The following is a 22,448-nucleotide window of genomic DNA, read 5'->3' as shown; positions in this document are numbered from 1 at the left end:
TATGTACTCTTGCTATTTCCTCAGGTTTTTTTTCTTCAAAAAATCATTAAATGGGGATAAAAGACATTATTTAATGAAAGTATGAAAAAAAGCCACAACAATGGGAGATGTTGAGACGTTCCACAGTCAACAGTTCTTGACTTCTACAGTCTAGGGTTGTTATATTTATGTTGTTGTGGTTGTTGAAATTGTAAGATTCCCATTTGTGATGGATATTGGCACTTGTTTAAAATTTGTTTTTTGTTGTTTTGTTTTTTTTTTCTTCCAATTTTTTAATTGACATATTTTTTAGACAGATGCTTTGTTCACCGCTTTACCTGGATGACTGTCTGTGTGTTTGTGGACAGTTAGACAGAGAAACACTGTCAGTCAGTGTCAACACTCTGCAATGAGTTGAGCTTGTGGGGCATTTAAAACAGAGGGGGCGCTCTGAGGTCACTGTTGCAGCAGTGTACGTCACATGAACTCGTCACATGACTGTCAGGAGGAAAACACAACAGGAAGAGATTTGTCTTTGTTGTTGTAAATGTTTTACATTTGATTCCTCTCAGAAAATGACGGCGGGGCAGCTCTGCGCTGCAGCTGTGACCTGGATCTGAATAACGTCTCTTCTGTTTCCGCGGGTATATACAGTCTATGGTTCAACCTTTCGTTTCACTGCGAGATTAACTCAGCTGGACATAACCGATCATCCACCGAGGTGAGTGCAGTTTAAGCCACGATGTATGAACACGATCTGCACGTTAACTCCTGCAGCATAGAATCCACGAAATTCGGTTAAAATTCGTTAAAAAAAAAAAAAAAAGTAAGATCTTGTTCGTTCCGGTGACAAACGTCACTGCAGAAAAGAACAGCTAACCGGAGCTTTTGTGTCACTTCACGGTCAACACAAGTAACGGAAACGTCACTCAACGACGTTACAAATGTGTGGTGTTTGCTCAGGTGTGGCGTGAATGCGACTGGCGACTTCATACGTGTCCAGTTTTATATGATTTTTGAATGGAGTTTGGCTTGAAGGTTTTCTTAAGCAACCGACTGCGGAAGAGATCAAGTCTCACTGTGGAGAGCATTAGGTTCAGACAGACAGTTCTTCATTTTAACAAACTTAGATTCGTACATAGGTCACGCTTTGAATACACTGTTGTAGTTAGTGTAGATGTAGTTGTATCTTCACTGTGTATAAAGTGTTCTTCAGGGTCGAACATAGTGTGATTCTAATACACAAAGTGGAACTCACTAATGTTGATGTAAAAAAAACAATTGTTTTTCTGTCACAAATATTTCCCTCTCTGTGTCCATAGTTTACATCTGGGAGGTTCAGGTTCACTCATACCTACCAGACACTGGACAACTTTAACAGACTAAACACTGACACCCTCTCACATCTGGAGACAAAGTCACAGTTCACTATTTACAGGACTAGACTCCTTTGAGATTATTTCCAATTTACAGAAAGAAAAACTGTTTTCTCCAAACTTACTTGCTCTTTGAAATTCTACATTATTATTATTATGCAGGAACTTGACTCTATAATTGTCATGATCTGCCCCTTTGTATATGATTTTTTTGTTTTATTTTGACATTATTTTACCTTGTGTCCAATTACCCTTGTCTCCCTCATGTATTTAATGCCAGCCTCACACCAAACCACTCACATTCCTCCCCAGAATCGCCTCCATGCTCTCACCATCTCCTTGGTTTGCTGCTTGCTGCTAGAGAAAGTGTCATTGAACATCATGATTTGTATGAGTCAAGACAAAAAACGTAACATAATACTTAACATGTTTGAATTTAGCAGAACAGACCCACCATACACCAAACGATTGAGTTAACAGGAGTGGCCGCAACTCCATCAAAACTCTGATTTTATTCCAACATTGAAAATTTGTCTGCGACAATTAAATTGTCAAAAAGTCGTTTGGTGTAAGGCCGACATTAGTTTTTGCTTTTTTTGTTGGCCACAAGTCACAGATATGCATGTCACGTCTTATTTCTACTTCTAGAATGGCAACTTTCTGACCAATACTTTTGGTCCAATGCTTTTTGCCACAGCAGCCTTTGGCCTCGTGTCAGCTAACATACAGTTTCTATAATTCCAGTCAGTTCTATGTAGTGGAGTTTACAGAATTTAAATTTGTGAAGAAGAAAGTGCTGGTCATTGACCAGAGCTCAGTAACTGCAGATTTCCTGAGCTGATGTATCTGCATCAGTATTCAGAGAGCGATGGTTGAACTGGGGCATCTCCAGCTGCTTCTCTGTTATCAGACCAACATAAAATCATTGACTCTGCTCGTGGATCTCTGAACATACAGTGGCTTCAGGAAGTATTCAGCCACCTTAAATCTACAAGTGTGTTGTAGATTTAATCGTAAATGGATAAAATTGCCCATCAGTCTGGACTCAATATCCCATAATATGACAGTGAAAACACATTTTTAGAAATTGTGGCAAATTTATTAAAATGAAAAAAACAAAAACAAAACTGAAAGCTCTCATTTACTAAAGGTATTCAGAGCCTTTACTGTGGTAGTCCACTGTGACGTCACCAAACTGCCACTTTGAACTGCTGCTCTTGAGTTGGTCGTCATTTACAGAAGAAACCATGTTTGGAGGAGAAGGTGGAGCTGAGGAGGAGTGAGGGGTGGACCTGACCTGCTCTGTCCTCTATCCTGATTGTGTGGTGCAGTCTGTCAATCACATAGTAGCCACGCCCTAATGCATCCCCTCCTTTATGGTCTATTTTCCTCTAAATGGAGCATAATTTAAAAACCGAACATCATTTTGTGTTGAAGAAGACTTAAAACTAGAGACTGAGACCATAAAGTCATCAGGAAAACATTAACTGAGGTAATAAATCAGTGAGAAGTAGAGACATTTTCACATAGACTTCAATATAATCAGACTTCTTTTTACAACCAGTGGAGTCGCCGCCTGATGGTCATTAGATAGAATGCAGCTTCAAGGCTCTTCAGGCTTCACTGTTCAGACCCAGAGTCTATGTCCATTTTTATAACAGTCTATGATAATAGTCTATGGTTTATCCATTTACAGTTGCAGAAAGTACAGGGGTCTGAATACTTTCTGAAGCCACTGTATCTTCTCTTTGCTGTGTTGTGTTTTATGTGAGGTTAGATTTTTTTTTTTTTCTGATTCATCCAACACTTGTCTTGCCTCAAAATTCAGCTTTGTTTCACATATGGAGAAAAGAAAAATCTAACTACATTACAACATAACAGACATTTACTGAGTATGGTAAGAACAGAAGACACAGACCAGTTTTTCTGATTGGCTGTTAAATTGTATTAACTGTATAAATGTATGAAATGCTGTATTAAATTGTACCTTACAGGGTCAGAGGTCATCATGGGGTCAGCTGTGGAGAGGACAGACGAACATGTGAGGGAGTATCTGATCTACCGCGGCTTTACCAGCACCCTGAAACACTTGGACAGCGAGATCAAAGTGGACAAGGAGAAAGGCTTCAGGGTACAAACGAACATAGTCTTCCTGATGGAAGAGAGGGATGTTTTAGAGACAGAATCTTTTTTGATGATTTTTTAGGTTTTGTCTTTCATGTCAAACATCTTCTTTCTGCAGGTGGATAAGATCATCGATCAGCTGCAGCAGTTCATCCAAAACTTTGACCTGTTTGGTCTGAAGGAGTACTGGCTTTACCTGGACAGACGTCTGTTCTGCAGACTGGAGGACGTCTACAGAGCCACCGTCAACAAACTGAGAACCAGCCTGTTCAGATACTACGTCATCAGCACCATCCAGGTAACTTCCTGTGGAGAAATGAACCAGATCGTACTGTACGTTTCTGAAGCAGAACTGCAGTTAAAAGTCTCTCTGGTAAAAACACTCCTCCATCCTTCTCTCCCTCTAGAAGGGAAACCTGGAGAGGACTCAGGAATTCTTCCAGAAGCAGGCGCTGGAGCTGCAGGGTCAGGCCGAGTGGCGTGATTGGTTTATCCTGCCGTTCATCCCCGCCCCCGAGCAGAACCCTGCCTTCTCTCCATACTTCTCCCGCCAGTGGGCCGACACCTTCCTGGTTTCCCTGCACAACTTCCTGTCGGTGCTCTTCCAGTGTATGCATATCCTTCAGCTGTGAAGTTACGTATAAGAATACAGCACAGGGTCTGGATTACATATCATAGCAAAGATACTGTAACATGTCTGAAACTCTGGAGGATGCGATGCTGGATCCACTGTGTCTGTGTGTCATTTAAACTCTGGATTTGCTGGTTGGTCCTTAACTGTTTTCCACCTCAGCCTGTCCTGCTGAGTTTTGATGCTGAAGTCCAGAAGATGACGAGCCTGACAGAAGAGAATGAACAGCTCCGACAGATGGTGAGAAGGAAACAGTGCTTCCTGTTTTAAAGGGATGTTTTTTTTAATAGAGAAAATATTTCAAAAAAGGAAATGCAAATACTATGTAATATTATGTTAATATCTCATGTGGTTAAATGTTTCAAGGAGTTCAATCATTTAAAGTGCTTAAGAGTATTTTCACACTTAAAGTTCATTTGCTTTTGTCCAACTCAGTTGATGAGTGTGTGAATCCCTTTTGGTTCGTCATTGAGTTGTAAACCTTGGCCAAACAGCGTGAGAGGCTGTTTGCATTCAGCCAGTTTCAGCTCTGTATCTGTCAGCTTCTGTCCTCCTCTCTGTGCTCACACACGCAGATGAATTCACAACAAAGCTGATTAATTCCACCTTTTTCTGTGTCTGTCGTCAGACAACAGAACAACTGATAGTAGTGGTCACATCTCACATTGATTACTGTAACTGTATCCTGTCTGGTCATCCTCACAAACTCCTGCACAAACTGCAGCTGGTTCAGGATGCAGCAGCTCGTATCATCACCAGATCACATCACTCCTGGCTCCCTGATAGACACTGTATTAATTTCAAGATTCTGCTTCACACTTTTCAGTCACTTCACAACCTCGCCCCTCCCTGTCTCTCTAATCTTCTCCATACCTGCACACCCACCTCTACTCTTAGATCTTCCTCTTCTATTAATCTCACTGTACCTCCTGCCCCTCTGACCACCGTGGGGTTTAGACTAAGGCCTTCATCCATGCTGCCGCTCTCCACAAATATTTGTATTGAGTATATTACATTACATTACATACATTATTGAGTATAAAAAAAGCCACTGAAACATGGCCCATTAACACTACATGTTAACCCACAGGCACTTCAAGCCATTTCCAAGCTGCTGTTCTGCAGCTGCTTAAATTCAGATTTTATAACCTCAAAAGTCCTGGCAGCTCTCCCCTACAGAGAGTAGCTGAGCTTTGTCCAACAAGTCACTATGTTTTTGTTTTTGTCGCTTTTTTGAAAAAAAAAAAAAATGTTCAGAAAAGTCCATTAATCTAGTGACAGAGATGCTAATTTGGCAATACAACCACAACGACCAGTGGTGAAACTCCAATACTGGGCTGGCTGACCACTGGTGTGACTTTATCACTCACTCAGTCAGTCAGTGACCTAGGGCTGGCCCTGCTGGTGCAGTCCAGTCAAAAACGTTTTAAAAATTTGCTTTATTTAAGTACAGTCCCATCAAATATTGTAAAAAGTAGAAATAATTTAGAAATAATTCCGTCATGTATTTGATAATTCTCCATAATTTGGTTTAAAAACGTCCCATCTTTTTGTTTATAAAGTTTCGTAGATTAGTAAAGAGTTCATTATCTTTAAAAACTCATTCATAAGATTCAAAGTGACCTACCCAGCCCGTCATTTTACAAACAGCCCCGTCCTGAGGTTAAATGATTTTAATGAATTTGTTCCATGCTGAGGTTTGGTGAGGTGGTGGTGGTGTAGATGGACACGTTTTCTTGCTGTTATATCTGACCTGTCTGTCTCGTCATGTCTTGCCCAGCTGTTTGCCCTGCAGACAGAGAGTCGGGACCCAAGGGACGGAGACGAAATGGTCCACCACAAATTGCCAGCGTATGTTCAGAACATGGACCGTCTGGGAGACACTGAGCTGTGAGACACTAACATCATTGTCTTTACTGATGTCTGACTACAACTAAGATGGCTGCCATTCTGTCACTTTTTTAAATGCTCATTGTGTTGAGTCTTTGAGAGACACTCAACAAGATTTGCTTTTAACCAAAGTTATTTATTGAAGCGTCAATACATTTGTAACACGTCTGATCCCACATGGTTTTGTTCCTCCCTCTCTGCACCCAAGATGGCCGTCATGCTTTAAAAGAAATGGAAGTATTATTTTTCTGATGTATTATACTCTCTGGATAAAAACAGTGTAGAACAATGATGATCAGGTATAAACTAGGTTCTGGTTTTATTGAGTTTAAGCACTTAGATGAAAAAGAATAGCTGTATCACGAAGTGTTGGGAGTTACAGATGGCAGCTATCTTAACTCTGCTACCTAAATGATCTTTCAAATTATTAATCTGAGCAGAATTTCTATCATCTCAGTTTAGTGTTTTTCATCCTGATAGTTTCTTTTTAAAATGTTTTTATCTCCACTTACAGGACGCACACATTTCTGATGTTAGCATTTCAGCATGCTAGCCTCTTTTATTCAGTTTTACCTCACTGCATTGAATGACTGCATTTGTGTCACTGGTATTTTATTTTAAACGCTTGAAAATGGCGTGTAACATGTGGTACCAAACAGAACCCATTGTCAGCTGAGTTTCAGACCGTGACATGACAAACCTCCTGGTAAATGAAGGTTGATAGAGTTCTTAGCTAATTGTACTGCAAAGTTAGAACGTTATCATTTCAGTTCCGAGAGTTATGTCTGAATTTTGAGAATGAGGTAGAAATGTTGAGAGGAATCAGATGTTTAAAACTGACATAAGAATTCAGTGTTGAATTAACGTAATTACTGATGTTTTTGGCGGTTAACATGTTCCCTAGAACAGTAGTATCATGAGAGGAAAACATGATGATAAGAGAGGGAAAGAATGTGAGAAGTTTTTTGTTTTTTTTTTAAACTTGTGAAGTTTTAACAGACTGTCATTTATAAACCTCATATCTTCCTCCCAGAGTCACTTTTGGAAGAATTTTCTGGCACTTTGAGGCAGACAAATCTGCTGATTTATTATGTGTTCGTTCATATAAAATATATATATTTAAAAGGCTTTTAACTAACTTATTGTTAATGATACTATATTTATGCTGTTTTACACTGTGTGCTGTGATGCGGTTGATTTTGCCAAATAAACAATTCACCTGATGAATTGTTGTTTCTTGTCAGTTCGATCCATTTTTTAAAATTTCATTTAGGGTTTTCACACGCTGACAGAGAACTGTACACTGGGCTGTCAGATACAGTAGACTCTAAAATTAATACTTCTACTAATAAATGGTTGCATAAAATATAATGCGATATTGAGCAAGAAAACATGGAAATTAGTAGTTTTATTAGATAAAAATAAGTTTTAAGAAGAAAATTAAAGAAACAGTGATATGGAGAAGCTGAGTTCTTAAAGCAGGTCATTGTGGAGGCAAGGTGCGCTGACAGCTGAGCCACGGTTCCCTCTAGTTTCAAATGTATTTATTCTTAAATGTATTCACGGGAACCACCAGCAGGTTCTTGTCAGAGGACCTCAGGCTGCACAGAGGTCAATTAGTGGAGAGAAACTCTGAAATGTAAATTAAAATGAAAGAAATGATGTGGACCAGTGTAGTAATGCTTAAAGTGGTTGTGGGAGCCTGTTGAGTGCTCTCTTACGGAAGATTTATAATGCCTAAATAAAAACATCTCAACACATACAATATATATTTTAATATATTTCCTTCATATGTTTGCACTTATTGTGTCGTAATCAAATGAAAACATTTGTTAAAAGGACAGTTACTTAGTTATTTACTTTTTCTTCTTTTAAAAACCAAATGAATTAGTTTTCTGTTTGTTTTTGTCTTTAATAATGGAATTAATTTGTTTTCTGTTTGGTTTTTTTCTGCTTTTGTCTTTTATAACAATCAATTTGTTAGATAACTGAATCAATTTGTTTTCTGTAGTATGAAGAACAATTAATTCTGTTATTACAGAAAAAAAGCAAAATAACTGTCCTTTCAACAGATTTTTTTATGATGCAGTAAATGTTCCATGAAATGAAATTAAGGAAATCCATATAACAGTGTGTGTTCATTTACTTCACTTTATTTATTTGTTTCATTTAGGCATTTTAAGCCTTCCACATTGTCTGGTATAAAGACCATGAATGCCTGCAAGAAATTGCATGATAATTGGGATGACTAGGATTCTCCCACTGGGTATCATTAATCTTTGTACAAATTTTCATGGCATTTCATCCAATAGATATTTCAGTCTGGAAATGTTGGACCGACAAACTGTCATCTTTGTAGTCATCTTTTGTTTGTCTTTGACAGTTATGTCTTTTACATTACAAAACTGCAGATGTTACTCTTCCTGTTGCCTCACAGTTTCCTGTGGCCATAACCATCAACTTTAATAACAGCTAATTCCTTTGTGGAATAAAATAGGTGAACAAAGATATGGTCCTGTAGGCATTTTTCTGTCAGCAGATGAGGTTTAGAGTTATATAAAGACACAGCTGCAGTGAGCTGATCAGATGAAGAGTTGTTTGGGAACATAAAATCCAACACGTCACTGAGGTAAGTGACATGTTACCTGTACATAGCCAAAAAACTCAGCACTCAGGGATGCCAAGACGTAGACCATCACAGTATTTTCGGAGCAGTGTTGCACCTTCATTATTGAGTCAACAGGGAGAGATGGCGATCGAAATGCTGTCCCTGGTCCCTGGCAGGGGTGTTGCCATTAATGGTTGCCACCTTAAACCCATGTGACTACCAACTTTGTTACCTTTGATGTAATCTTTGTCTTTGACATTGTCGTCATTGCTGCTTGACATTATCTTTGTCTTTTACGTTGTAGGCACAGTTGCTGTTGTATTCTTGTACCCCTGACACATTTGTCTGTGATTTGTCTTTTCACTGATTTCCTCTACAAGAAATCGTAAATAACTTGTTACCAGCCGCATTTCAAACAGCCTATAGTGAATAAGCTCATGGAGGTGCAGCCATTCCTGTTCAAATTTTTAAACTTTGATGCTCAAACTTTCACCTTTGACCAACAGTATGCTACCTTCACAGGACTGACATTTACTAACTTGAAGAGTTACTGTTACTCACTAGCGCTAGTACGTTCTCAGCTTGTTAGCATACTAGCGTGCTAGCTACAGTAGGTTACTAACTAGCCCTTCGAGTAGTCCCCAAGTAAATAACCTTGTACCATCGCCTATTTTTCAAGGACACGTGGGTGAACCTTGCTTTACACTTTCAGTTATGAGGACTTAAGAGTGAAAGATGACATCCATAGTCCACCTGTTTTTAATGTAGATTTCCAATTTGAGCATTAAAAACCAGTATGGAGACATCAAAAAAAGTTTTCGTGTTTGGCTGAGGTGAAAAATACATAGATATTTCAAAATGCAACAAAGTGCAATATAAACAGACTTGGTGAACAAATCATGACTTAGATGAATCCTGCGACTTTTAAACATCCACTGAAGCTTCAGAATCATTAAAGAGAGTAGAAATAAAACATCAGATCTGCGTAGAGTGATGGGAAGACTGTAAAGTTCCTCATATGAAACTAAGAGAAATGTCATATTTCCATTACACTTCCAATGTGGCTTCCCACCGTTTGAGGTTTGACTGGCACTTCTCTAATTACTAATCTGGTTGTGCCCTCCTCTTCAGTAATGGTGAAATGGCAATTTGCTGGAGAATTAGCACCACCAGATGTTTATCTTGATGAAACAAGTAAAATTCATGTAACTGTAGTGGATGGATATGCAAATCGGTTAGAATTTTACAAATTCGAAACCTGGCTAATGACAAGGCAAATGGACAACAGCTGGTCTTTAGCCTGAAAACTATCATCAACGACACTAATCGAACCTTATACCTCAATTCATGACATTCAAGTCTGCTTGTGATATTCACAAAACTATTGCAGTTTACCTATTTTTTACTGTAAAGGCAATATCACTTCAAACCTTTATTGCTGGTTGGTTGGTTGTTTCTGTTATGCCACTGGATCCTGGTGGCTTCCTGTTGACGTGTGTGAGTCATGAATGTCTTGTTCCAGAGTGGAGTTATTTTACCACGTTGACTCTTAGTGCTTTTCTTTGGAAGGTTACTCCAATTCTCCAAAATAAGGGGAAGTGTTCATGGGTAGAACTCGGACAAAGCTTTGTTCAGCTCTTATCAGTCAATCTCTGCATGCTCTTAAATCTTGACTTCACTGAAGCTTTGATTTCTTTTGTACTCCTTCAGTAGTTTTGTTGTTAAACCCTTCGTTGTCTTCATTCCACCCTCTTAGGGACTTGGTGTCAAGCCAGCGAGCTGTCAGCACCACCACCACTCCTTCCAGAAACTTCTTCTCTACATTCCTACCACAGGGCCGACGTACACCAGGGAAACCACCTCAAGTTACTGCTGGGTCTTCACCAAGCCAAGTAGTGGTGATCAGGAAGGATCCACCAACCAGTCAGGTGAAAGGATTGAAACCAGTAAACTGTACCTCTCTGAAAGCAGACCACACCAGTTGCTAAATTTCCACATTTCTAAACCACTTGATGGGATGTTTGAAAAACAAGTTTTCAGGTGTTATGACTGATCAGCAGACACAGTGCTGGAGAGTGAGCCAGTGAATATTCTCATTTATCCAGGTCATAGTATCTCAAAGGAGTTTTAAATTGAAAGCAACTGGACTTGAAAACCCCTCCCAGAGGTTAAAAATACCTGGGTCTCCACACCAGATAGTTGGACCAGTCCCAGCCTGGTCAGGTGCGAGAAAGAACTGATGAAGCCTCTTAGATGAGAGGTGAAACGTCTTTCTAGACAAATAACCAAGTCCAGTTGCTTTCAATTTAAAACTCCTTTGAGAGTGCTGGAGAGTATTTACCTGCATTATTGTACTGCATTGAGGTTAATGGGAAAACCCCCAAACTTCTATGCACAAATACAAAGTCAAGAAAATGTTTACTGAAGTTCAGCTCTAAGGATCATTTTCCTAATTCTGATGTGAGTGGAGATTTTGAAAGTTACAATCCAATCTAGGAAAACATAAAGAGAAACCAAACTCAAAATCCTATAATAATAATAATAATAATAATAATAATAATAATAATAGGTATGACTGCCTTGATTGACAAGTGTCCCTGTATATCTCACTATAACCAATCCCACATCCCTTTGCCCTCAGATGTTGTTATAACATATATTCCAATGACTATATACAGGTGCTGGTCATATAATTAGAATATCATGAAAAAGTTGATTTATTTCAGTAATTCCATTCAAAAAGTGAAACTTGTATATTATATTCATTCATTACACACAGCCTGATATATTTCAAATGTTTATTTCTTTTAATTTTGATGATTATAACTGACAACTAATGAAAATCCCAAATTCAGTATCTCAGAAAATTAGAATATTACTTAAGACCAATACAAAAAAAGGATTTTTAGAAATGTTGGCCAACTGAAAAGTATGAACATGAAAAGTATGAGCATGTACAGCACTCAATACTTGGTTGGGGCTCCTTTTGCCTGAATTACTGTAGCAATGCGGCGTGGCATGGAGTCGATCAGTCTGTGGCACTGCTCAGGTGTTATGAGAGCCCAGGTTGCTCTGATAGTGGTCTTCAGCTCTTCTGCATTGTTGGGTCTGGCGTATCGCATCTTCCTCTTCACAATACCCCATAGATTTTCTATGGGGTTAAGGTCAGGCGAGTTTGCGGGCCAATTAAGAACAGGGATACCATGGTCCTTAAACCAGGTACTGGTAGCTTTGGCACTGTGTGCAGGTGCCAAGTCCTGTTGGAAAATGAAATCTGCATCTCCATAAAGTTGGTCAGCAGCAGGAAGCATGAAATGCTCTAAAACGTCTTGGTAGACGGCTGCATTGACCTTGGACCTCAGAAAACACAGTGGACCAACACCAGCAGATGACATGGCACCCCAAACCATCACTGACTGTGGAAACTTTACACTGGACCTCAAGCAACATGGATTCTGTGCCTCTCCTCTCTTCCTCCAGACTCTGGGACCTTAATTTCCAAAGGAAATGCAAAATTTACTTTCATCAGAGAACATAACTTTGGACCACTCAGCAGCAGTCCAGTCCTTTTTGTCATTAGCCCAGGCGAGACGCTTCTGACGCTGTCTCTTGTTCAAGAGTGGCTTGACACAAGGAATGCGACAGCTGAAACCCATGTCTTGCATACGTCTGTGCGTGGTGGTTCTTGAAGCGCTGACTCCAGCTGCAGTCCACTCTTTGTGAATCTCCCCCACATTTTTGAATGGGTTTTGTTTCACAATCCTCTCCAGGGTGCGGTTATCCCTATTGCTTGTACACTTTTTTCTACCACATCTTTTCCTTCCATTCGCCTCTCTATTAATGTGCTTGGACACAGAGCCTTGTGAACAGCCAGCCTCTTTAGCAATGACCTTTTGTGTCTTGCCCTCCTTGTGCAAGGTGTCAATGGTCGTCTTTTGGACAACTGTCAAGTCAGCAGTCTTCTCCATGATTGTGTAGCTACAGAACTAGACTGAGAGACCAGTTAAAGGCCTTTGCAGGTGTTTTGAGTTAATTAGCTGATTAGAGTGTGGCACCAGGTGTCTTCAATATTGAACCTTTTCACAATGTTCCAATTTTCTGAGATACTGAATTTGTGGTTTTCATTAGTTGTCAGTTATAATCATCAAAATTAAAAGAAATAAACACTTGAAATATATCAGTCGTGTGGAATGAGTGTATTCATTATACAAGTTTCACTTTTTGAATGTAATTACTGAAATAAATCAACTTTTTCATGATATTCTAATTGTATGACCAGCACCTGTAAAGATGGACAACGCATCTCCACTTTCTCCCACTGAACAAAAATGATGCCAGCATATTTGGAATACAATCGCTGCCATCTCACACTGGTGATGTAGAGCCAGAGCCTGCACAGTAATGATCATGGGTTGGGGCCATGGTATCAAGGTTCTACCTGTATGCCCACCAAGGTTGGTTGTGAATCAATCACAGCTGTCAATCATGATGCACACCCCTGTTTTCAATGTCAAATAACTAATTAGAAACAAACTTATCAGAAAAATGAAGACTTAACTACCTAAACTGACAGAAACCGTCTTAGGGAAAATGTCCTATCCACTAACATCATGGGGTGAGGATAATGACCTGTACTGCCAACCCACCAGGGGGCAATGGAGATGTTTGGCTTCACATTTATGGAGCTGTCATGTCGTCCATCTTTATAATCAGTCACTGGTCTATTCAGATACCTGAATGGTCCAACACAGATGTTTCAATTACATTTATGGTTGTAATCTCCTCTGGCAGCCATGTTGAACGTCCTCACCACTGTGACTGACAGATAGAGCTCTGACCTGAGATCATCCTCTGTAACTCAAATTAATTTGTCTCTTCTAGTCTGCAAAGTCAAAAGACACAGTCCAAACTAAGGAGGTGAAGCCCGTTGCCAGCCAGGCATCAAACAGTGAATCTGCGAGCTCCCAATCCCAACAGTCAACAAACCAGTCAGCAAACCAGGCTACAAACCAGCTGGCACACCCAAGACACAGGAGAATCCAGGACCATGAGAAAGAGAGGAAGGAGCTTTTCTCCAAACCGCCACAACAGGTACCTGAAGAATGATTCTGTTGACGTTTAGCTGTCAGACCTATTTGGTGGATTTTTACTAAATCTGATTTTATTAAAAGAAAAGTTTGACATTTTGCAAAATAAGTTAATTTGTTTTTGCTTTTTGCCGAGAGTTAGATGAGAAAATCAATACTGCTCATTTATACTTGTGTTAGGGGGTTATCTGCAGCAGCAGCTACTTGCATTGTGCTCCAAGGTTACACCAAAGGCTACGCCACAGCTGATGCACACCTTATTAAAAATATAGTTCTTTCAATGACCACTTGAGGCTGCCTCCAAAAGGTTGAATATAAATGTTTGAGCAGGGTGGCCCCCTTTAGCAACCACGGTCACAGGAGAAAGAACCTGAAGATCTACAGCAATAATGGCACACCGGGAAAAGCAGGGAGGAGCAGAGCAAGTTGGCTGTTACTACCTTGGTGACGTTACAGCCACTCCACAGGAACTCTAGGGGATTTCAGTGGGTTTTGTCCAATGAGAAGTCAAAGTTTGAATTCAAACCAAATTACACACATGATGTTGGCAGGCTTCAGTGTTGGTTTAACCAAGAGACAACCTTCAAGGCTGGAAAATGAAGTCAACGCTCAAGTGACAAAAAGTTAAGGAGTTGCAGTTCCTCCAATGACTACTTGAAGCTGGCTCCAAAAGAGAGTCAGTCAGCTCCACACATGCCCCCACCTCTTTGTCCATTTTTGGATTAGCTGGGAGTTAGGCAGAATCAGATGCTGCCAAGATGGTGACAGTGGAGCAGCCCACTCTGAGCTTCAGAACCGCTCTTCAGAAACCCGTGGGTGACGTCACGGAGGCTAGGTCCATCTTTATTTATAGTCTTTGGTTTTGACCAAAAGGCGGGAAACCCCTCATCAGACCTCTGGGTTTCATGTAGGCTATCTATTTTTCTGAGCACATGACGTCCCAACACGGTCATAAAGTGAAACATGTAAGATAAAAGACAAAATATACAGTAACTGAGCTTACTGAATATACAGCACTAAGAATAGTGCAAACATTTCAGCAAACACAATTACAGAAATACACACTACAACACCAGTAACATGGCTTCTCAATGGCTACAGAGACCATTGCTCCATAGATGACAGTGTGGTTAGCATCACAGTGTTGTAAAGGCTACTACAACTGGTCACTGGCTTAATTTACAGTAATTACTCCCTTTCATGTGTTGTCTTCAGACACCAGAGAAGAAGGGGGAGACTGGAGAGGTAGAGCCTCCTGCTGACACCTCCGGTGAACCTCCTGACTCCACCTCCTCCTCCAACAGCAGGAGCAGCAGAGGAGGAGGAACAGAGGGAGGAGGTCTGTCAGCAGAACAGCCTTTCATCAAACTCAGCCAGGAGGAATATGGGGAGCACCACTCCTCCATCATGCACTGCAGGTCTGTCTTCACCACTCCCAGTCTCTCATACAGCTGTGAGTCTGTGTCTTAACAAAGCAACAGATTGAACATCATCTGAGAGAACCAGCTGGACCTGACTGAACTTTTGATACATTTAAATGAAAACAAAAACTCATCTTTTTCTCTTCTCAGGGTTGACTGTTCTGGTCGCAGGGTTGCCAGTTTGGATGTAGATGGAGTCATCAAGGTGAATCTCTATCTATTTTCTGATGGGGTCATATGGACATAGAAAAAAAAACTACAATTGCATGCATAACTAACTGAAACACACAATAAGCCTTCTTCCTCTTCCTCCTGCTCCTCCTCCTCCTCCTCAGGTGTGGTCTTTCAACCCCATCATACAGACGAAAGCCACCATCATGTCCAAGTCTCCTCTCCTGTCTCTGGAGTGGGCCACCAAACCTGACAGACTGGTATGAACAAGAGAGGGCACATTATTACATCAGTATAGAGACATTAACAGTGTGATAAGTAATTGTACCGCATGAAACTGTCTAAAACAACTGGACCTGTGTTACATACTTTTGTTGCAGTAGAAGTTACATAGTGTGTGTTTAACAGTATTAATCAGGTTTCTGTTAATATTTTAACCTGATGAAAGAAACAGCATTTACATGATGACATTCGGTCGTCAATAAAATGCTGAACTCAGAGAATAACCTGATTACTAAAATCAAATCAATACATTGATTTGGTGGGAAATTCTATTATTATTAAAATGAAATAATTAGTTTAATCCTATTCTGTTATTAATCAAAATTCAGATAACACACCTGTCCACACTTTGAGTGTGTTTAACTATAAACATGAAGAACCAAGACAAAAAACACTGATTGAATACAGCATGGGACCTGAACATGCAAAGATAAATAGAATTAAATTGAATAAAAGAATAAAAAGCTTTTAACACAAAGCAGATTTATGCATGAAACTGAGGCATGACAAAGGATAAAAATAGTGGTCCAGTGAAGGTTGATTCCAATGCGCCCTGAATTTGATATAATCCTAACTAACCCATATGTGACAGACACAAACAAGTGCACTTGGATTGTGTTGTAGTTATAAAAATGTGTCACATTGTCACAAGCAAATTTCTGTGTGTGTGTGTGTGTGTGTGTGCGTGCGTGCGTGCGTGCGTGCGTGTGGTTAGTTGTTACTAGGCAGCGGCGTTGGCACAGTGCGGCTGTATGACACCGAAGCCAAGAAGAATCTTTATGAGATGAACATTGATGAAACTCATCCACGGTACTGTATGAAGTAACTGCGCTGTATGTAGAACTGTAAGGTGCAGGTCCTCAGCTGGTTGATAATACAAGTAGAAAAACACATAGCCTTATAAGTTAAACATATTTGTTTTCTTTCTGAGAATAAGATGAAAAGATCAGTCTCTGTGTGTTAATGCTGTGTTCACAGTATATAAAATGCTCCTATAAACTGAGCTGAATGGACTGCATTACTGCATTACTGTTGATACTGGTTTTTATTTCTATGTAAGTGTATGGTGTATTTGCACCCATTGTGCGCACAGTCAAGCAGAAATAAATAATATTGGTTGTTGAACTACTCATTCAGATGATCATCTGACGTTTGTCTGTCTCAGTATCTTGTCTTTAGCCTGCAGTCCTAGTGGTTCATCATTCGTATGTTCGGCAGCAGCTCTCAGTCGATCTGGAAGCAACGAGTCTGTTCTTCGACTTCCTATACCGGTGTCTGGACAACTGCTGCTCTGGGACACCAAGACTGTCAAACAACAGGTAATTAACCCGCTGGTTCAGTAATAGTTATTTAGCTAACAAGTTGTTCATGCAAAGCATTGAGGTGTGTGGTGGCAAAAATGTTTTACCTTGTTCAATAATTGAAAAAGAAGATCTTCACGCGTCAGCTGTCTTTCTTGAGTTTAATAAACATTCATGAATGGAGTCACACAAACACAACCGAACAGTAGTACAGTCAGTGAGTGAGTGGCCTGAGGATGTTACCCAGGGCCACAGTCTTATAGTTCCAAAAACACATTCCACAAAGACAAAATACGATACTCTCTCACGGGATTGTCTCTGTGCTGAGTCTTCACCTGCTTGCCTCTCCCCCAACGCAATGTATGAACAACACACTTATCACAACGAGAAGGGCAAAGACATCCACATATATTGTCTACATGTGTTCTTCATCAGTTCACACAGAGGTCTTTCACACAATCATAAAGGATGTACAAAGGTTAGGATCAAAAATTTCGTTAGAACTATCCACACAGTCATTGGTTACACAGTTTTGAATAGGCACACATGAGTTATACCAAAATTTCCCATTACAGGTGTCAATCTCTCAGGGAGCTAAGCTTGATGTATGGTGGTGGTCTGGTGGTCTAATCGTGTGGTAACTTTTGCTCTGCCTGATCATGCTTAGGATGCATGTGATTCAGTTTCTGCAAAGTGCAATGATCCGCTGGAAACTTGAGGAACAGTCTTATTTACAACAGGCAAAACCTGGCTGCAAGTCGAGTTACCTCAACCGGCCTCTGATGAGTAGATTGGATCACCTGAAAGTCACCTGAACACATGCGTCAGTGGGAGGGATTCTAATCTTTTGCACAAAATAGTTAAGTTTTAGTTAAGTTAATGTCCCAGACTTGCTTAAAATTGATTGCTGACCTACAAATAGAGCAGAGTACTAAATATTTCATCTTCATTTTCACCTAACTTCTTGTGTTTTTAAAATGTTTCTGAATCCTCAAACTTTCAAATTAATTCCAGGAGATTTTCAATGTGATCTCAGACTTGGACTGCACTGTATTTCCTATGGCTACATTATAATCCCTCTTCAATCTGTCTCTCAGCTCCAGTTCTCTTTAGAACCTGAACCAGTAGCCATTAATTGCACGGCCTTCAATCACAATGGAAACCTGCTGGTGACCGGAGCTGCTGACGGAGTCATCAGACTGTTTGGTCAGTTTTTATCAGGGACACAACTGATGATTCATTTCTGAGCCAATCCTGAACAATTATTTTAATAATTTACTGAACCAATTCAGCTGTACAGTGATGTGTAGTCATGTACATGTATTGTCATTTAGTCATTTAGTCATTTAGCAGACGCTTTTATCCAAAGCGACTTACAGAAAGGGGAACAATCAAGGTTAAGTGCGATAAGAAGTGTTAGCGCAGCAATAAGTGCTAGTGACGATTCATTTTGTATATGTGTAAACATACTTCCACTTCATGTCAGTGATTTTGGGGCAATTTCTTTAACATTTACATATTAATTAGTGAACACAGTCCTCTGCATTCTCTGCCTGTCTCTGATGTAGATATGCAGCGCTATGAGAGCGCCATGAGCTGGAGAGCTCACGACGGAGAAGTTTACAGTGTGGAGTTCAGCTACGATGAAAACACCGTCTTCAGCATCGGAGAAGATGGCAAGGTGTGTGTGTGTGTGTGTGTGTGTGTGTGTGTGTTTATTTTATGGAAGATCCATCATGATTGACAGAAGGTCTCCAGATCCCAAAAACCTCTGTGTGTTTACATTTATATGTCAGCCCTTTTCTGACACATGTTCTGCAAGGCTTGCAGGTGCATGAAATATTTATTTATTTATTTTTTTGAGAGCGCTGGAGTAGGATTGAGACTTAGAGAGAGAAGGGACATATTAGATGAGTAAGTACTCTCAGCCGGGCTAGGTCTCCAAGTGATTTTTGAGGAGAGAAAGGGATTCTGCTACCGGCTACTCTGTAGGTGTGCATTAGTGTCTTGAACTTAAAGTGAGCAACAACAGGGGGCCAGTGGAGAGTAACAAAAGTGGAGTGACATGAGTCTTTGGCTGGTTGAAGGCCAGATGATGCTGCATTTTGGACCATTTGCAGAGGTGTTAAAGTGCATGATGTCAGCTCTGCCAGGAGGTGAGCGATGACCAGAGCCTGCACAAGGAGTTGGGCGGCATACTCATTCAGATAGGACCCTGATCTTTCTAATATTATTTAGTGTGAAGCAACACGACTGAGTGACAACTGCAACATGCTCAGTGAAAGGCAGTTAGTCCTCACTCACAAAGCCCAGATTTCAGGGGGATGTTGTTGATTAGAATAAGACAGAGCTGAGCTGGATACGACTGTTGTGCTGAACAGGACTGTCTGGGATCAACAGGAGTTCAGTCTTAAAGAGACAGACCTGAAGGTGGCTTTATTATCATCCATTTTGAGATATCATGAAGACAGGCTGGGTTCCAAGCTGAGACAGTTAGGTCGTCTGGTGGGATGAACAGATAGAGCTGGGTATCCTCGTTGTGGCAGTGGTGAGAAAAACTGTGTGTGTGGATAGTGGGACCATGGGCGATGGTGATAATTTAGAATAATGCATAGATCTCTGTGGTACACCAGTGGAAAGAAAATAACATGATTCCTCTACTTGTCATGCCTCACAATGACTGCCGTGAGGCTGGACTCAAGCCAGAGTGGTGCTGTACCAGATTTGTCCAGCTACCAACTTTCGTCTTCCCACTGTCTTCCCTTCTACCTCTTCACTAACACTTACTGGCCTGATCTATGTATACTCAATGAAAATCCTTTAGTCAGATAATGTAGACTGTGTGCCTCTGTGTGTGGTGTTCAGTTCATCCAGTGGAACATCCATCGGTGTGGGGTGAAGCAGTCAGAGCAGGCTTTGCCTCAGGACGCCACCGGGCCCTTTGTCCTGTCAGGATACAGTGGATACAAACAGGTATGCAGTGTTACAGTGGAAATAAGTGATAAGTGATGAAATAAGTGATTTACCTCCAAGACTGCTTCAGTGTTAGGTTGTTTTATACAAACATATTATGAAAACTGACATGAGCATGTATTTACCGCCCTTCGTGAGACCACTACAGAACTAGCAAAACAGGAAGACAAAGTTTTCACCAGTTATTATTGAACAGGATCAAATCTGACTTAGTTGGGAGTAAGTCAGTGAATTATGTCATGAATAAAGGAATAAAAATTAGTCAGCATTTTCTTTCATATGTAAGTTTTAGTAAACTGGGTCTGAAGAGAGAAAATAAATCCTGCTGATGTAGAATTAGGTAAAACAATGAAACAGATCAAACAAAGTGATTGAATGACACATTCATCTCTTGTTCAGGTTCAGGTTCCTCGAGGTCGACTCTTCGCCTTCGACTCTGAAGGACAACATGTCCTGACCTGTTCCAGCTCTGGAGGACTCATATACAGAGTAAATAACATTCATCTTTACCTTTATCATTTGTCCACCTCTCATCCAAACTTGGCATTTCTGGTCAAACTTGAATAACTTTAATTTTTTTTTCATTATCATATTAATGCCTGTGAAGATTCTCAGTCATCCAGGTCATGGTTATTCAAGAAGAGCTGAATTGGAGGCAACGGGACTTGATTGTAGTTTCTTGAAGACGTTTCACCTTTCATCCAAGAAGCTTCTTCAGGTCTGACTGACTGGTGGGGAGACCCAGGTAGCAGTTTACCTACACCTGAAAGATAACGGACATGTGGACAGGATGCCTACAACATCTTTTATCCCCCTCCTACAATACTGTTCTTTCATCCCCTCCCATAAGATTTAACAGTCATTCACACTCCTCATGTGACTCCAAATACTCCCAACAACTGTCATTTGTACCCTTTTTTCACTAAAATTAGCAGGTATAAGCACTTTTTTAAATTCTGGTAAACCCACTAATAAAAGCCAATTGACCCCTTTTCCACTGCCAGTTGAGTTTACCTTTTTGTTCAGACACACATAGCTGCAAGGAGCCAAGTCATCACATGCGCTTACAGAGCGCGCACACACACACACACACAGAGAGAGAGTGAGCTGCTAGCCAAAGTGCAAACTAGTAAAATGGTTCTGTTATGTCTCATCCCCGGATCGGTGCCCCTGTAAAAGTGTCAGAGCCTCTGTGTGAGATGCATCAATCGGTGACTGTGTGTTTTTAAAACTTATTTTGGGGCTGCAGCTCACTCTTTCATCCCCGAGCGCCGTGAAGCCACAATGTTTCTGGTTTAACAGCACTGCGCTCAGCAGGTGACAGGTCTGTCTACAGTGTCAGTGTGCACTGAAAGATGTTACAGCAGGAAAAGGAATGAAAATTAGTGTGTTCACCTGAGTGTTGTGTTTACATCAATGCCAATCAAACTTGAAGCTGATAAACACCAGCGTCTACTGCAGAGTCATTCGACCCGGGTGTGAATGCCGATTGTACCCTTTTCCACTGCTGACAAAAGCCCGACATTAGCGGGTCTTAGCGGGTGTTTTGACCAGTGGGAAAATGGGTTTTACTGTGGCATGAGGCGACTTCAGCAACTATTGTTACAGCATTCAAGAGCACAAACAATTGACAATGACTCCACAGAGATTACAGACTCTCCACCAGTCCGTTAGACCCAAAGAAGCCTCTTGAATGATGTGAAATGCCTTCACAAATCTACAACCAAGTCCAGTTGACCTTGATTCAACTCTTCTTGGATCATATCAGTGGTAACTGTAGTGTCTTTTTGATGATATTTGGTTTTCTTTTGGCTTTTTTTAAATTAGTAATAGTTAATCAGTAATAGTGAAGTTTTTATTATATTAAGTCATATTTATTTGTTTTTTTGGTTAATTTAATTATTTAATACATTTAATTTGTATTATTTATTTTTATTAAAGACTTCTTGTAAACATAAATATTTGTTTCCCCTTTCTGAATCAAAATGAATATTTTCATTTAAATGTGTTAACTTTTATTTAGCTATTCTATTCGGCTTCTCTCCCTCTTCCAGCTGACCAATGGGGAACCTGCCCTGGAAAGCGTGCTGGCGCTGGGTGGGCACAAAGCTCCAGTAGTGACAGCTGATTGGTGCTCCGCAGTGGACTGTGGCACCTGCCTGACTGCCTCTATGGATGGGAAGATCAAACTGAGCACGCTGCTGGCACAGAAGTCCTGATTGAGGACCTGATAGAGGACACGTCAGGGGTCGGAGATCATCAGACATTCACTTTGCCCATTTACTGAAAGAGATTATTCCAGAATCTGATAAATATGTCAACATTTTCATGATGTGATACAAACAGTAAAATCTCAGAAACCTGTTATAAATTCATATGAGCATTAAAATTCCAGTAAAAGTTCAATCTGACAATTGTTTTCTTTCTTAATGCTGCATTCAGAGCTGTAAAGAGCAGAAGAGCTCCACAACACTCTGACAGACTCACAGCCTGAACATTATATCACTGTATAAAGTGTTGAGCAGCTGCCAACTTCCTTCCACACCCAGCAGAGCAATGGGGTCATCTCACTGGAGTCATGTTTCTGCTCATCTGTGGAATGTCC

At 40.4% G+C, this 22,448-nt stretch overlaps 1 protein-coding gene across 1 annotated transcript; it reads left to right on the top strand.

Annotated features, from left to right (window-relative positions):
• Window positions 1-449: 449 nt before the first annotated feature.
• Window positions 450-22,249, top strand: wdr91 (WD repeat domain 91). The gene is made up of 18 exons (XM_071466999.1): window positions 450-700; window positions 3,350-3,486; window positions 3,598-3,777; window positions 3,887-4,094; window positions 4,268-4,350; window positions 5,891-6,000; window positions 10,365-10,536; window positions 13,490-13,699; window positions 14,911-15,113; window positions 15,267-15,321; window positions 15,452-15,547; window positions 16,285-16,379; window positions 16,735-16,888; window positions 17,968-18,076; window positions 18,439-18,551; window positions 19,736-19,843; window positions 20,243-20,332; window positions 21,898-22,249. Exons 2-18 carry the CDS (start codon window positions 3,364-3,366, stop codon window positions 22,060-22,062), a joined length of 2,274 nt encoding a protein of 757 aa, XP_071323100.1. The 5' UTR covers window positions 450-700; window positions 3,350-3,363; the 3' UTR covers window positions 22,063-22,249.
• Window positions 22,250-22,448: the final 199 nt, after the last annotated feature.

Source organism: Trachinotus anak, unplaced genomic scaffold (assembly GCF_046630095.1).
Source record: "Trachinotus anak isolate AG129_WGS33_773 ecotype Australia unplaced genomic scaffold, CSIRO_AGI_Tana_v1 ptg000028l, whole genome shotgun sequence".
Taxonomy (NCBI): Eukaryota; Metazoa; Chordata; class Actinopteri; order Carangiformes; family Carangidae; genus Trachinotus; species Trachinotus anak.
Note: the sequence above shows the minus strand (reverse complement) of the source record. Positions and strands in the feature narration are given on the sequence as shown.

Excerpts from the sequence above, each read along its gene's own strand:
- wdr91 (XM_071466999.1), top strand. The coding sequence starts at position 3,364 with ATGGGGTCAGCTGTGGAGAGGACAGACGAACATGTGAGGGAGTATCTG. Across the intron at positions 3,487-3,597 it reads ACAAGGAGAAAGGCTTCAGG|GTGGATAAGATCATCGATCA; the intron begins GTACAAACGAAC and ends TTCTTTCTGCAG. Across the intron at positions 13,700-14,910 it reads TCTCCAAACCGCCACAACAG|ACACCAGAGAAGAAGGGGGA; the intron begins GTACCTGAAGAA and ends TGTTGTCTTCAG.